Below are 12,673 nucleotides of genomic sequence, written 5' to 3' on the forward strand. Positions count from 1 at the left end.
GCAGTGCAGAGCCACCGGCTGCGCCACACGGACACTGCATCACAGGGCTGGCTGTGAAGCGCACAGGCAGGGACCCAAGCCCTCGGCACCCAGGTCACCGGGGCGACTGCTCCACCTGCAAGTGCAGAGGCAAGGGCCAGCTTAGGGACATGGTTTCCTGGTGAACTTGGCAGTGGTTGCTTAACGGTTGGACTCGATGACCTTTATGGCCTTCTCCAACCTAAATGATTCCTGTGACTCTCATTACCATTCCACTATTACTTTATCACCATTTGCTTACGCTATGATTTTCCTTCAGTTGTCGATTCCTCACCATTTGATCGCTTCATTGTGAAGAAAGCCTACCGTGGTCAAGGACTTTTCAGTCTCATGCTCTGCCGGTGAGGAGGGGCACAGGAAGCCATAGGAAGCACAGCCAGGAGAGATGACTCAAACTAGCCAAAGGGGCATTCCATACCATAGAATGTCGGGCTCAGTATAGATACTGGGGGGGTGTTGGCCAGCAGAGTCCCATCACTACTCAGGGATGTGCCGGGCATCAGCCAGTGAAGAAAGCCCTTTTCATTAACCCGCCAAGGGTGACTTCCTTGAATCATTCACCTGCGACACCTGGACAAACAGCAGACTGTGTCTGGAGCACCACCAGAGTAGAAGAGAAGGAATGATGGAATAGTTTTGGTTGGATGGACCTTCAAAGGAGCATTTAGTCCAACCCCCCTACAATGAGCAGGGACATCTTCAACTAGATCAGGTTGCCTAGAACCACATCCAGCTTGGCCTTGAATGTCTCCAGGGACGGGGCATCTACCATCTCTCTGGCAGCCTGTGCCAGGATTTTATCATCCTCATTGTAAAGAATTTCTTCCTCACATCCAGCCTCAATCTTCCCTCTTTTAGCTTAAAAGCATTACCCCTAATGCTGTCACAGCAGGCTTCGCTAATAAAGTCCCTCCCCATCTTTCTTACCTGTGCCTCTTAAGAACTGAAAGGCTGCAGTAAGGGCTCCCCGGAGTCCTGTCTTCTCCAGGCTCAAGAACCCCAAGCCTCTCAGCCTTTCCTCAGAGAAGAGGTGTTCCATCCCTCTCATGGTTTCTGTGCCCTCCTCCGGACTCTGTCCAACAGGTCCATGTCTTTGCTGTACAGAGGGCTCCAGAGCTGGACGCAGAACTGCAGGGGGGGTTTGCAAGAGCGGAGTAGAGGGGAAGAATCCACTTCTATTGCATTTAAGTACGAAGAAGAATCCACTTCTATTGCATTTAAGTACAAAGGAAATGTACTGCATGGATCAAAACTAGAATCAAGGTTGCCATTACCTGAGGTTTGAGTCAACATGTTAAAATTAGGTTTTATTTTTGAACAAAGTTTTCTCTAACACTTTACAAAAACTGATTTAGTGTTCACTGGCAGTTAAACCCACTTTGCATAGTGTAGAAATACTTGAAAAATTAATATTTCAAGAAATATATCCATTTCTGCAGAATTCCACAGGAAAGACACAGAAATGGGTGGAAGAATGTTTCATGCAAGAAAAGACGGTTTGAGGAAAAGATTTCACAGGATAAGAAAACAAACAAAAAAACCCAGAACAAAACCCAAGCAGCTCTTAGTTACAGTACACTGCTGTGCAAGATTTGCATGGTGCAAGCACCAGCTGAAGATGTATCTTGTTCTTAGAAATGTTTCTTTCTGTAGGTTCTCCTCTAGAAGACTTGTAGTAAAGAGCAGCAGAATGCACAACAGACAGAAATGAACTAATAAAAGTGCTAGTTCGTGGAGATATTCCCTTGCTTTCTATAGTGTTGATGGTGTAGAATCTTCTGTCTCACAAGTGAGTCTCCTTTGGACCTGTGCATTTCAGAACTGCACCCGAATTATTGCCTCACCTCGTGCTCCAGAAGGTGAAAGGACTGCTCTGAAATACAAGTTGGCTAAACACAAAAGATTGCTTGGCTCCAGAAGTTTCCTGAGAAAATGCCATCAGTTATTAAAATGGACTCTACTTTGCTTCATAGGCTTCTGAATGTCTGCGGATTAGGCTGAACTTGCCTGTCGGGTCAGGAACATACCACTTCTCCCAGACTTCAGCATATGAAGCTGTTCTTCCCCATGGCTTGAAATGTCCGTTCCAGTGGAGCAACTTGGCAGCTTTCACAAACTGAGGAGAGTACCTTTTTCCAGCAGTAGACCCTTTTATCAAAAAAGAAGCATTAGTGCCTAGAATAAAGGCAGCAGAAACACCAATATGCAATATTTTAACATCACCCCAAAGAATTTTAACAAAAGAAATACCACCATTTACGGAGAAAGGAGGTGATGTGGGAGGCATAAATCAGGACAAAGTGAAAAACAATCAGTTGCAACTGAATGCCACTTTGACCTTTCTCAGTATCTATTTTAATGTCCTCCCTTAACCTGAAAAGTTCTTTAAAACCCCCTTAACACCCAGATGTATTTGGCAGCCTGTGTATTGTTCACTGGAAACAAAACCTAAGGAAGCTTTCCCAGCACTAGGCTTTGACCAGTAGCAGCATAGATAGGAATATCTCTTCCTCTCAACAGGCTTGGAAGAACATCTAGTATCAGTCCAGATACATGGAAATATAGACGGGGAGAAAGGAAAGGGAAATGAGAAGTAATTTGAAAGTAGGTCAATTCAAGAACTATCCCCCTAGCAGTTAAATAAAAGAACATGAGGAATCAGGCCAACAAGCACCAAAAAGGTACTGCAAAGCAGTGTTTTTTAAAGAGCAAGGTATAAAAACAGAGAGGGGCAAAGATCCATTTGCTGCATTATCAACTAGGTGTTCAGCTACAGACTTGGAAAAACACACCAGGGGAGCAGTATCACAAGTGTTTCATACGCACCAAGATGCCGGACGTTCCACATGGGATCAATACTGGAATGTTGCTTGTAAAATACAATTAGCAATGGAGGTGTTGTAATGCTGCCAGCCAGAGTCCTACTGTAAAGTTGCTCTCTAGAAGAGGAGACGAAAAGAAGTTGGGAAAAGATGCTAATGTGGCCCCAAATCAGTTGATTTTTCCCTTGCAGCTGCATGGCAGGTATCCACAGCTACATGCAGGTACATATGGGTTACCATATCCCAATCCCTGATGTGCTGTAGCCCCCAGCTTGAGGGTACTTACACTACATTCAGTGCCATCCACTTCTCCAATTGCTTCGTGATGTTCTGCAATTTCCATTCTGTCAAATTGGCAACAATAACTCCTGGATTGAAAGAGCAGGTGTTGGCTTTCATGGCAAGCTTTCGGATGGTTTCTTTTTTGTAATCTAGAAACCCAATGTAATTATACTGGGGGGAGGGAAAAGAGAGTAGAAATTAGCCTAGATTATGGTCAAATTAATATTCAAAGAAAAACTTTGCACAACTCTCAATAGGTAGGTGTTACTTCATGTAGTTAAATCAAATACCCCTTCCTATAAAGTGAGAGAAAGCAAGCTTATGAGGTCTAACATTAAAAAAATACGATTTTATAAGCTATATATTTTAAGTCTTAATAATATCATATTATTACTGTGATACCACTCCCAGAAAAAGTGGGTTTTTTTTAAACACAAATGAAAAATTCTCCCTCTGATGCTCTAATATCTGCTGTTCCACACTGGGAATTGCCCTCATAGTAAAGCAAAGCAAAAATGTGAAGTGCTTTTACTGCACCTAAACAGAAGCTGCAGGTGTCATTTGTAATCAAACATCAGAGTAATTGATTTGCGTAGGAATCTCTTAGTTCACTGCATTTGGAAGTCATCCTGCAAGAACATTAAATCCCAGCGCCTGTTTCCAAAGCTTGGGCTTTATAGTATTGCTACCACTGAATCAGAAGAAAACAAACCTGATTGCCTGCCCCACGGACAGCAACTTTATTGGTGATTGAGTCACAATCATCTGAAAATGCAGCTGCATGTCCAGGTTTCAAAGGAGTGTTGTAAAGTTCAAGAATATCATCTGGAAAATGGAAGCAAGCACAGAAAAATTAAAAGCAATCCTGACTAAGCGCTGAGTGACATTTTGTTCACTCCATTGCTACGGCAGATAAAACCACACAGTTTAATTCAAGTCCCTCATGTTTACAAAGTTTTTACACCTTTGATCGAAATAGAAGTTTTTGGTTACTGTAAGAGATGGCATACTGACCTCAGCATAAGGCCAGTGGCAAAGGGCTATGAAAAAGTCCCGTACCTTGTACAATTACATCATCATCCACATAGATAGCCTTCTCTGCATGAGGTACCAAACTGGGCAAGTAGAATCTGGCAAAGGTTAGCTGTGAAAACATGAAAGCAAGGTAAGTGAAGGATTAAATGACAAATTGCCAAAATTAATGTGAAATTGACTGATATTCCTGGTGCTTATCTATGGTAATAATGCCCAAAACAACTTCTACCAAGGAAGTAAAATAGGCAGCAATATCCTAGAAGCTATTTAAAATAAACAAGTTCCATCAATTTCTGGTTTCCTATGAATTTGTGCATTAATAAACTAACTTAAAAACTGGTCTATATTAGAATTTCTGATTTCTCCACATAAATCTGTAGTATCTCTGAGGTGATAGCATGCTTGACATGCAAGCTGCTGTGTTTCACTGTAGCCAGCGGCAAAAAATGGTATGAGGCATGCACAGGTAGATTTCAAATCCATATCTCACTATCTGGAAGTTTACTGAAATTTAGGAATTTCATTATAAAAGACTGGTTCTATGGCAAGAGATTTGGTTTTGACCTCTGGCTGTGTATCTAATAACTGAAAAAAATAATCAACATCATCCTCACTGGTTTTAAGGTGTCTGCCTTTTGAGGATCCACTTCTATTTTCCCTTCTAAGACACGAGGGTCAAAATCCAAAATGCGGTATCTCAGATTTTTCAAAGCAATGTTACTTAGCCACAGCCTGCAAACAGAAAGAAAGGCACAGATCAAAGGATAAAAGAACAATCTAGAAAAATTGAGAAAATTCACTCCCAACATTTGAATTGCTTAGATGAAATACAGAAATATGAAAATTTTACAACCTCTCCACCAACAAATTCCAGCCCCAGTGGTTGGATATAACCCCACCAGAAAAGATGGCTCTTTTCCCTCTCTGAAACATTGCCAGAAGGAATGACTGTAGGAGTCTCCACAACAGCCTTGTGAACAAGCTGCAATAAGCAGCAGCAGACAGGACTGCAATTTAAAGGACTGCAGTCCCAGGGAATGTCCATTTTTCCTCTTCTCAGAGACACTTACGTGTTTTACAGTATTGCAGGAATCTAATTAAAAGATCATTACCTCAAGTGATCCACTGTATCATTCAAAGCAACAATATGGAAAACCACGTTGGATCTGGTGTGACGGTAAATACTGTTCATGGCTGCAATTGCACCCCCTAGCCTCTCATCTGATGCTGCGATGACCACAGAAATCTCCTTATCATTCCTTTCATCTGCCAGCCTCTGGGGAACTGCAGGTATGAAATCTATTGGCTGAAGTCCTAATGGATTTGCATCTGTGGAGTACAAATGCCATCACATACTTGTTCTATGCAAATGAAACAGACATTATTACCACACTAAAATTTTCAACACCTTCAATTATTTCTACTACGCAAGTACTTGGATATCTCAGATGAGGTGTGGATTACAGTATGCTAGCCAGTATCAAACACTTAAAACACAGCACATGCTCTTGAGAATTGAGATGTTCATGAACAGGAAAATTTACACTTCCATATAAGCTACATGCATTTAACCACACATATTCACACACGGCACAATAAGGTACTAAAATGAGGCTTAAAGTACAGCAGGCTGCACTTACCTTTGGACCCCCCTGCCATGCCTATAATCTGACTTCGCTCCCATTTACCCAATCCACCTTCTAGTCTTCTCCACATCACCCTTCCCTATTTTTCTTACACTTTTCTTCAAAGGTAGGAACCAATGAAGAACACAGAAATCCTAAATTACAGTCGCTGTTGCAAATTTTTTCCCACTGAAGATCAAGGCATGAGGTACATCTTCCATGTTTGTTCCAGGGATCACAGATCACACTTCATTTTCAAAGCTGAAATCTCAAAAATTTATAGTCACAGTGTACAGATAAGAAAATGGGAGGTCAGCATTGAAGTTTATTACAAGACCACATCACCCATAAAAACATGCCATTACCTATACCCACAGTTTTTATAAGAAATGATCTAGACTATTACATATTAGACAATTTGGGGGAATTTGAGGAACATAGCAAACAGGGACTTGGCAGTCTGTGGGCAGTAGTCTGCTGTTCACAAAGCTGCGCTTCTGCTTCTGTTTGCAATTTCCTGATGACAGAACTCAACAGCTTTGACTTCAACAGATTGCTGGTTAAGGTCTGTCAGGCTCCAATTCAACTGCTGTTGGGAAACACCTGTGCAACTGCTACCTAGATATCACAGCTCCCAGGAATGGTAAACTGGGGACATGAAGAGGCTCTGTGGGACCACATGCAGTTCCTAAAAGTAGTCTCCTGAAAAATAAGTCTTTGCGAAATAAACTGAGTCATAACTTAATGACTTCTAAAGCCATTAAGGAGGAACCCTTACTGCTTTCTCTTCTGGCTTCCTGACCAAGAAAAGTCAAAGAACAGCAAGACCAGACAAGCCCACCAAGCTGAATTTTCCTGGGTATGAGAACAGGGATCTATTAAAAAAAAAAAAAAAAAAAATTCCAAAAATCATATCTTGTTATGTAAACAACTGATCATTATTGTACTCATTATTTCAGCAATGTGGTGGTTTCTGTCTGGCCAGAGCATGTGCTTTCTCACCAATCTTGAAAAAAATACTCATTTCAAAGCTAAAATAAATCCCAACATACCTGTCAACTCCCGTTTCAAGAAGTCACTGAGGCCTAGGAAGTTATGATGAAGAACCAGCAAAAATATGACAACAGCCACTATAAGGATGGAAATGTTCACTGAAAATTTAGAAAAGTTTATCAATATAACCAGAGAAAGACTGGGAAACTCAGAAAAGCACAAAAGAGAGTTTTAAAAAATTCAATACACACATATGCACATACCTTTCCTTAATGACATTTTCCTCTTGTTATTTCATTTATTGGCATAAGATTCCTGCAAACCTGAAAGAGAAAAAACACAGCAGTCACACTTTGCTTCCAGTGCATGCCTACACAAGGCATAGCACAGTCACCAGGAGTGCCAGAAACAGTTTCCAAATGTAGTTAATGTCTCCTCCTCTTAAAATAGATAAAACTATATGCCACCTTTTAATAACAGAGCGTGGTGTCTTGGTAAGTGCATATGACATACCTACAATGATGTATCTAAAGAAGAACTCTGAGACAGAAAGCGAGACATACAGATCTTGCCACGTACTTCACTGACAGAAAAAAACCTCCTCCTGCCAGTCAAAACTGATCTGAAAAGAATCTGGAAGATTACATATGGTTTTCTCATTGTTGAACCAATTCGTTTAACCATCTGAACTAGAAGCACCCCAGCAACAAGGCAAAGGATTATACATTTCTTTCCATACCTAACTAAGCGCAAGATTTTAACACATAGCACTATACATTCTCATTCTCTACAGAAAGCAACATCAGCTGAAGTATCGTCACACGAAAGTGTGAGGGAAGCTACCACCATCGTATTAAAGAAGGGAGTAAACCCACCATGCAGCGATGCAATTTTGGTACGCAATTCAAACACACTTACTCGTTAATTAACGGTAAATGTGCCTGTAAAATCAGAACAAGAACTACACATCCTGGAGCATGAAGCAGCTCTCAAGTGACCCACAGAACGCACTCAAAACTTACCAGCATGCAGACTTCAAGCAGCAGCTACAGCTCTATATTAAAACCCTTGCAAAGCCCCCACATTAAATACCGCAAACTGCGTGGTAACTATTACGTGTGTCAGACATAACCGCGGTATTCCCGCTGTCGCGGTTCTGCCAGGGGAAGCCGCATTGGCCGGGCACCAGGAGCGACCGCCGGTGCCAGCCCAGCGCTGCTGCCGGGGTTCACCGGCGCGCACAAGCCGACACGCGGCTCCCGCCCCTCCGCGAGACCACCGCGGCCGGTACCGAAGCCACTTTCAGCCCGACTTTACCAGAGGCTGAAGACAAAACCCCACACGGAACCTTAGCACACCTGCTGATGGCCGCGCTGCCGCAGGCCATTACCGCCCTGACACGGTGCACACGGCCACCTGAGCGTCCTGAGTGTTCGTTCGTTCCCCCCCCCTCCTCCCGTCCCGTTTCACCGCCTCCTCTACGAGCGGCACAAACCGCGCTTTTCCTCTTAAGAGAGTCCCGCTCAGCCTCTCCTGCGTGCCCCGCGGGAGGCACAGCACAGGCATGGCTGCAAGAGCCCCGCTCTCCTCTACCGAGACCCTAGCTTACCTCACCGATCGCCCGCCCGCACCACCGCCAACTGCCACCTCGGCAACGAACGTCCCCAGCGGCCGCCCCCCCACGCCCAGCAGCAGCCCGAAGGGTGGGTGTCCGCAACGATGCCTGACGGCCGCAAGGCAAAAAAGCTGCACCGTGCTCGTTCTACGGTACTAACGGAGCGGCGGCAGCTTCGCGAGAAATGCCCGCCTGCCAGCTGAAAGTCAACGTTGATTCTGAGACAGGCGACGACGCAGGCACATCACACCTGCCGGCCGAAGGCCCCTCAGATCGGCTCAAAGCCGCCGTTGCCGGGGAGACAGCGTCCCACGCCGCGTGGTGTCGGCCGGTGAGAATGGAGGAGCAGGGCGATGGCGGCGCGAAGAAGGCCGAGCCTGAGGACCAGGCTCAGGCTCACGCTCAGACCCTGTCCTGGGACAACAGCGGCAGCAGAGACAACGGCACCCCGGAAGCGCCGGCTGAAGCAGGCGGCTGCGCCCTCCAACTGACGACGGAGGGGGCGGAGCGGAAAAGGAGTGCTTCCGGCCAGATCAGCAGCACTCTTCCGTTTCTGCGGCACCGCGCCGACCCCTGGTACCCGCTGAGCCGCACCTCCGCCTCGCAGAGCTTTGGAGGGGAAGAGGAAGACGACGACGACGACGACGACGACGACGACGACGACGACGACGAAGACGAAGAAGAAGAGCAGGACGAGGAGCGCGAGACACCACTCTCCGCCGCCATGTTGAACATCCGCTCCATCCCCACGCAGATGGTAGGGCAGCGCCGCGAAGGGCTGGCCGCGCCCGGGCCCTCCTCGCATGTCGCTGCTGGTTGCAGCGCTGCCTGCGGGGTTCAGCGATCCCTTCTTCCGTGCCGTGCTGGCAGCCGCGTGTGAGGAGCCGCTGCTGGGTGCGGGGTGGCGCTTCGTGTCATTACGATTTATTTTTTGGCTGAAAATTAGAGCTTTAATGTGCTGTAAAACGAGAGTAATACACAGGTGTGGGAGGAAATCCATCCGTACTTGTATGGCTATGCTGTATACAGACAGAAGACAGAGTTTTCATTAAAGCCACTCATGCAAACAGAGGTGACATAAATCCATATCCTCTGAAGCACGTACTGTCTTCTGGAAGGGGGGGAGTTACAGCGTTATACCTCAGGATACTTATCTAACTATAATGATATCTTGAATTTGCATTATTTATTCTGAGCAGACTTGCTTTTATTTTTAGATGATGTGGTGAAGACTGTAGGGGTTAATTGAGTTGAGAACTTAACTCTTTTACCCTTGTAATCCAGACACTGTAAGAAAAGTAACATCAGTCTGGTTTGACAGTTGAACAAAAAAGCTGAGAAGGTGTGATGGGGCTGTCCCCAGGTGCTCACCTGAGTTTTAAGTGGCAGGTTTGTGGTTTGGGTAATTGACAAGATATCTCTTTCCACAGGACTACAAGGGTCAAAAATTAGCAGAGCAGATTTTTCAAGGAATTATTCTTGTCTCTGCAGTAAGTATACCGGAATTATGGGCAATAACATCCAGGATTCTGTTATCTTACAAACAAGTTGGGTTTTCTTATTGTTTGGCTTAAGTGGGTCACTAAAAGCCTATGACAAAATCAAGGGGGTTCTCATGGATTCAGACTTTCCTTTTTCAATCTTTTACTTTCATTATTGGTCTAAAGTTTTAAAAACAAGGTTAGAAAGATGTGCGAACTGTGCTCTTGAAAACATCTTGTTTTCTGCTTAGCTTTCCCAGACACACACTTAGTCATGGCACCTTGATGTGCTTGTGAGGTGGGCTGATGCGAACCTCATGAAGTTTAACCATGCCAAGTGCAAGGTCCTACACCTGGGTCAGAGCAATCCCAGGCACAGCTACAGGCTGGGCAGAGAAGAGATTCAGAGCAGCCCTGAGGAGAAGGACTTGGGCGTGCTGGTCAATGAGAAAATGAACATGAGCCAGCTTCAGTGTGCACTTGCAGCCCAGAAACCAACCGTATCCTGGGCTGCATCCAAAGGAGCGTGACCAGGTCGGAGGAGGTGATCCTGCTCCTTTATTCTGCTCTCGTGAGACCACACTTGGAGCATTGTGTGCAGTTCTGGTGTCAACATAAAAAGGACATGGATCTGTTGGAACAAGTCCAGAGGAGGCCACGAGGATGATCAGGGGACTGGAGCACCTCCCGTATGAAGACAGGCTGAGGAAGTTGGGGCTGTTCAGCCTGGAGAAGAGAAGGCTGCGTGGAGACCTCATAGCAGCCTTCCAGTATCTGAAGGGGGCCTATAGGGATGCTGGGGAGGGACTCTTCATTAGGGACTGTAGCGACAGGACAAGGGGTAATGGGTTAAAACTTAAACAGGGGAAGTTTAGATTGGATATAAGGAGGAAATTCTTTCCTGTTAGGGTGGTGAGGCACTGGAATGGGTTGCCCAGGGAGGTTGTGAATGCTCCATCCCTGGCAGTGTTCAAGGCCAGGTTGGATAAGGCCTTGGGTAATATGGTTTAGAGTGAGGTGTCCCTGCCCATGGCAGGGGGGGGTTGGAACTTGATGATCTTAAGGTCCTTTCCAACCTGAACTATTCTATGATTCTATGGCAAATTGTTCATTTTAAGTGTGATCTTTAAATTTTGTTTTGCAGATAATTGGCTTCATCTATGGCTACATCACTGAGCAGTTTGGATGGACCGTCTACATAGTTATGGCTGGATTTGCTTTATCGTGTTTGGTAAATTTTTTTTTGCTCCCAAACCAAAAAATATGTGCACCTGAATGCATCATTAAATTAAGGGGCTGTCAACACAGACAAGTATTTCCTATATAATTCTGACTGTTGATGCGTATTTGTACTCTCTTTCATTTGTAGAAAGTGCTTTACAAGCCAGGAAGTGCGTTTTCTTAAAGGCTAGTCAGATTTTAGAGAACGCTGCAATTTAATACTGCTTTAGAATTATTTTTTATTTCAATTAAATGTTACTTTTAAGTCAAGTTGATAGCACTTATAACAGAAAGGACAGTGAGGCTTTCTGTGCAGTAGCAGCTTGTCAGAAGAAATGTACAGCTGGCCCATGCCATTTTAGGAGAGAAGTGAGAACAGAAAGCATAGAATTACAAGAGTAATTCCTTATTCCTGCACATGAGGTGTCCCATTCCAGTCGGAGCACACTGAATCTGGGTTTGCAAGTGGTTCTTACACCTTTTGAGTGTTCAGATGCCACATGATTTGGCCAATCACTACTTAACACACACGTACTACCATTCTGAAAAGCCACTACAGTTCTATGGCATCACCCTCCATCTGCTTTCTCAAGCTAAACATCCTCATAGTTGGTCTTGGTACAGTTACTTAGCTCTGAGGCCAGGTACTGGAGGGTTTCACTGAAGCATTGGAGAGGTTGGGTTGCTGGTGTTACCTCAGTAATCCAGGCTGGGTGTAGTCCTCCTCCTTGAAATTCGCTGGGGTCCTTTAGTCACCCATAATTATGCAGGATACAATGTAAAATATATATATCTTTATAATATGAAATTGTGTGAACTTTCTGAACACTAATTGGAACACTTCTCTAGCACCTTGATTTACATGTTTTGCCTCCATTCCTTTTCTCTAAGCTAACACTCCCTCCGTGGCCTATGTACCGTCGCAATCCTCTGAAGTGGCTCCCTGTCCAAGAGTCAGGAACAGAAGAAAAGAAGCCAGCGGACAGAAAGCCAAAGAGACATGCTAAAAGTTAAACCCCCTCCCTTCCTAGTTCTTTATGCTGTTACTTTGTTAAATTTTAAGTGCATTTCCACTAAATGATACTTCTTGGCTTGGTGTTTGGGTTTTTTTCTTACCGCTTTGTATACTACTATGAGCACACCAAGATCTGCAGAGAGCATGAAAACTCTAAATCTTGGCTGGAGTGTCAGTGAAGTCACTGGGAAGGCAAAGGTGGGGAGGGATTAACCTCCAAAAGCTAGTGGAGGTCACGTCTCACTTGGGTATTCTACTAAAAAGGAACACAGCAAATCAAATCAAGTGTACTTAAGCTGTTGTCATAGCCTAAAAAAAAAATCTGGATTTCTGCTAAAATATCTCTAACCATGTGTAAAACAATCCATCCATATGGTCAGGTTGTACCAAGTCCTGTAAAAGGGTCCATAGCCCAGGGTTCTGAACAAGGCTTAGAGCTGGAAACTTTCTAGGATAGGAGATTCTACAGTGGCAGGTTTTGCTTACATAAATTTGCCCAGGTAGAGAAAGTAACACCTTGACTCTGCAGAATACAGCAGCTCTTG

The 12,673-nt window shown here is 44.6% G+C and overlaps 2 protein-coding genes across 2 annotated transcripts; one reads left to right on the plus strand and one right to left on the minus strand.

The window, feature by feature from the left end:
* Window positions 1-1,319: 1,319 nt before the first annotated feature.
* On the minus strand, window positions 1,320-8,020 carry GLT8D1 (glycosyltransferase 8 domain containing 1). Its single transcript, XM_061357263.1, has 10 exons — window positions 7,889-8,020; window positions 7,060-7,111; window positions 6,856-6,954; window positions 5,291-5,507; window positions 4,793-4,910; window positions 4,203-4,287; window positions 3,856-3,968; window positions 3,148-3,314; window positions 2,866-2,978; window positions 1,320-2,187 (listed from the first exon to the last, which is right to left on the minus strand). The coding sequence occupies exons 2-10, from the start codon at window positions 7,073-7,075 to the stop codon at window positions 1,997-1,999; spliced, it is 1,119 nt and encodes a 372-aa protein (XP_061213247.1). The 5' UTR covers window positions 7,076-7,111; window positions 7,889-8,020; the 3' UTR covers window positions 1,320-1,996.
* Window positions 8,021-9,063: 1,043 nt separating this feature from the next.
* On the plus strand, window positions 9,064-12,203 carry SPCS1 (signal peptidase complex subunit 1). Its single transcript, XM_061357306.1, has 4 exons — window positions 9,064-9,168; window positions 9,842-9,901; window positions 11,037-11,123; window positions 12,005-12,203. Exons 1-4 carry the CDS (start codon window positions 9,136-9,138, stop codon window positions 12,125-12,127), a joined length of 303 nt encoding a protein of 100 aa, XP_061213290.1. The 5' UTR covers window positions 9,064-9,135; the 3' UTR covers window positions 12,128-12,203.
* Window positions 12,204-12,673: the final 470 nt, after the last annotated feature.

This window comes from Neopsephotus bourkii, unplaced genomic scaffold (assembly GCF_033783945.1).
Source record: "Neopsephotus bourkii isolate Nb327-2 ecotype Australia unplaced genomic scaffold, CSIRO-AGI_Nbou_v1 NB_887, whole genome shotgun sequence".
Lineage (NCBI taxonomy): Eukaryota > Metazoa > Chordata > Aves > Psittaciformes > Psittacidae > Neopsephotus > Neopsephotus bourkii.

Bases quoted from the DNA above. Each gene is read 5' to 3' on its own strand.
- GLT8D1 (XM_061357263.1), bottom strand. The intron at 3,969-4,202 runs GTACGGGACTTT...TCCATTTTCCAG, and splicing joins TGATGATGTAATTGTACAAG to ATGATATTCTTGAACTTTAC. The intron at 3,315-3,855 runs GTTTGTTTTCTT...CCCTCCCCCCAG, and splicing joins TCCGTGGGGCAGGCAATCAG to TATAATTACATTGGGTTTCT.
- SPCS1 (XM_061357306.1), top strand. From the start codon at position 9,136: ATGTTGAACATCCGCTCCATCCCCACGCAGATG. The intron at 9,169-9,841 runs GTAGGGCAGCGC...CTCTTTCCACAG, and splicing joins GCTCCATCCCCACGCAGATG to GACTACAAGGGTCAAAAATT. The intron at 9,902-11,036 runs GTAAGTATACCG...TTTGTTTTGCAG, and splicing joins GAATTATTCTTGTCTCTGCA to ATAATTGGCTTCATCTATGG.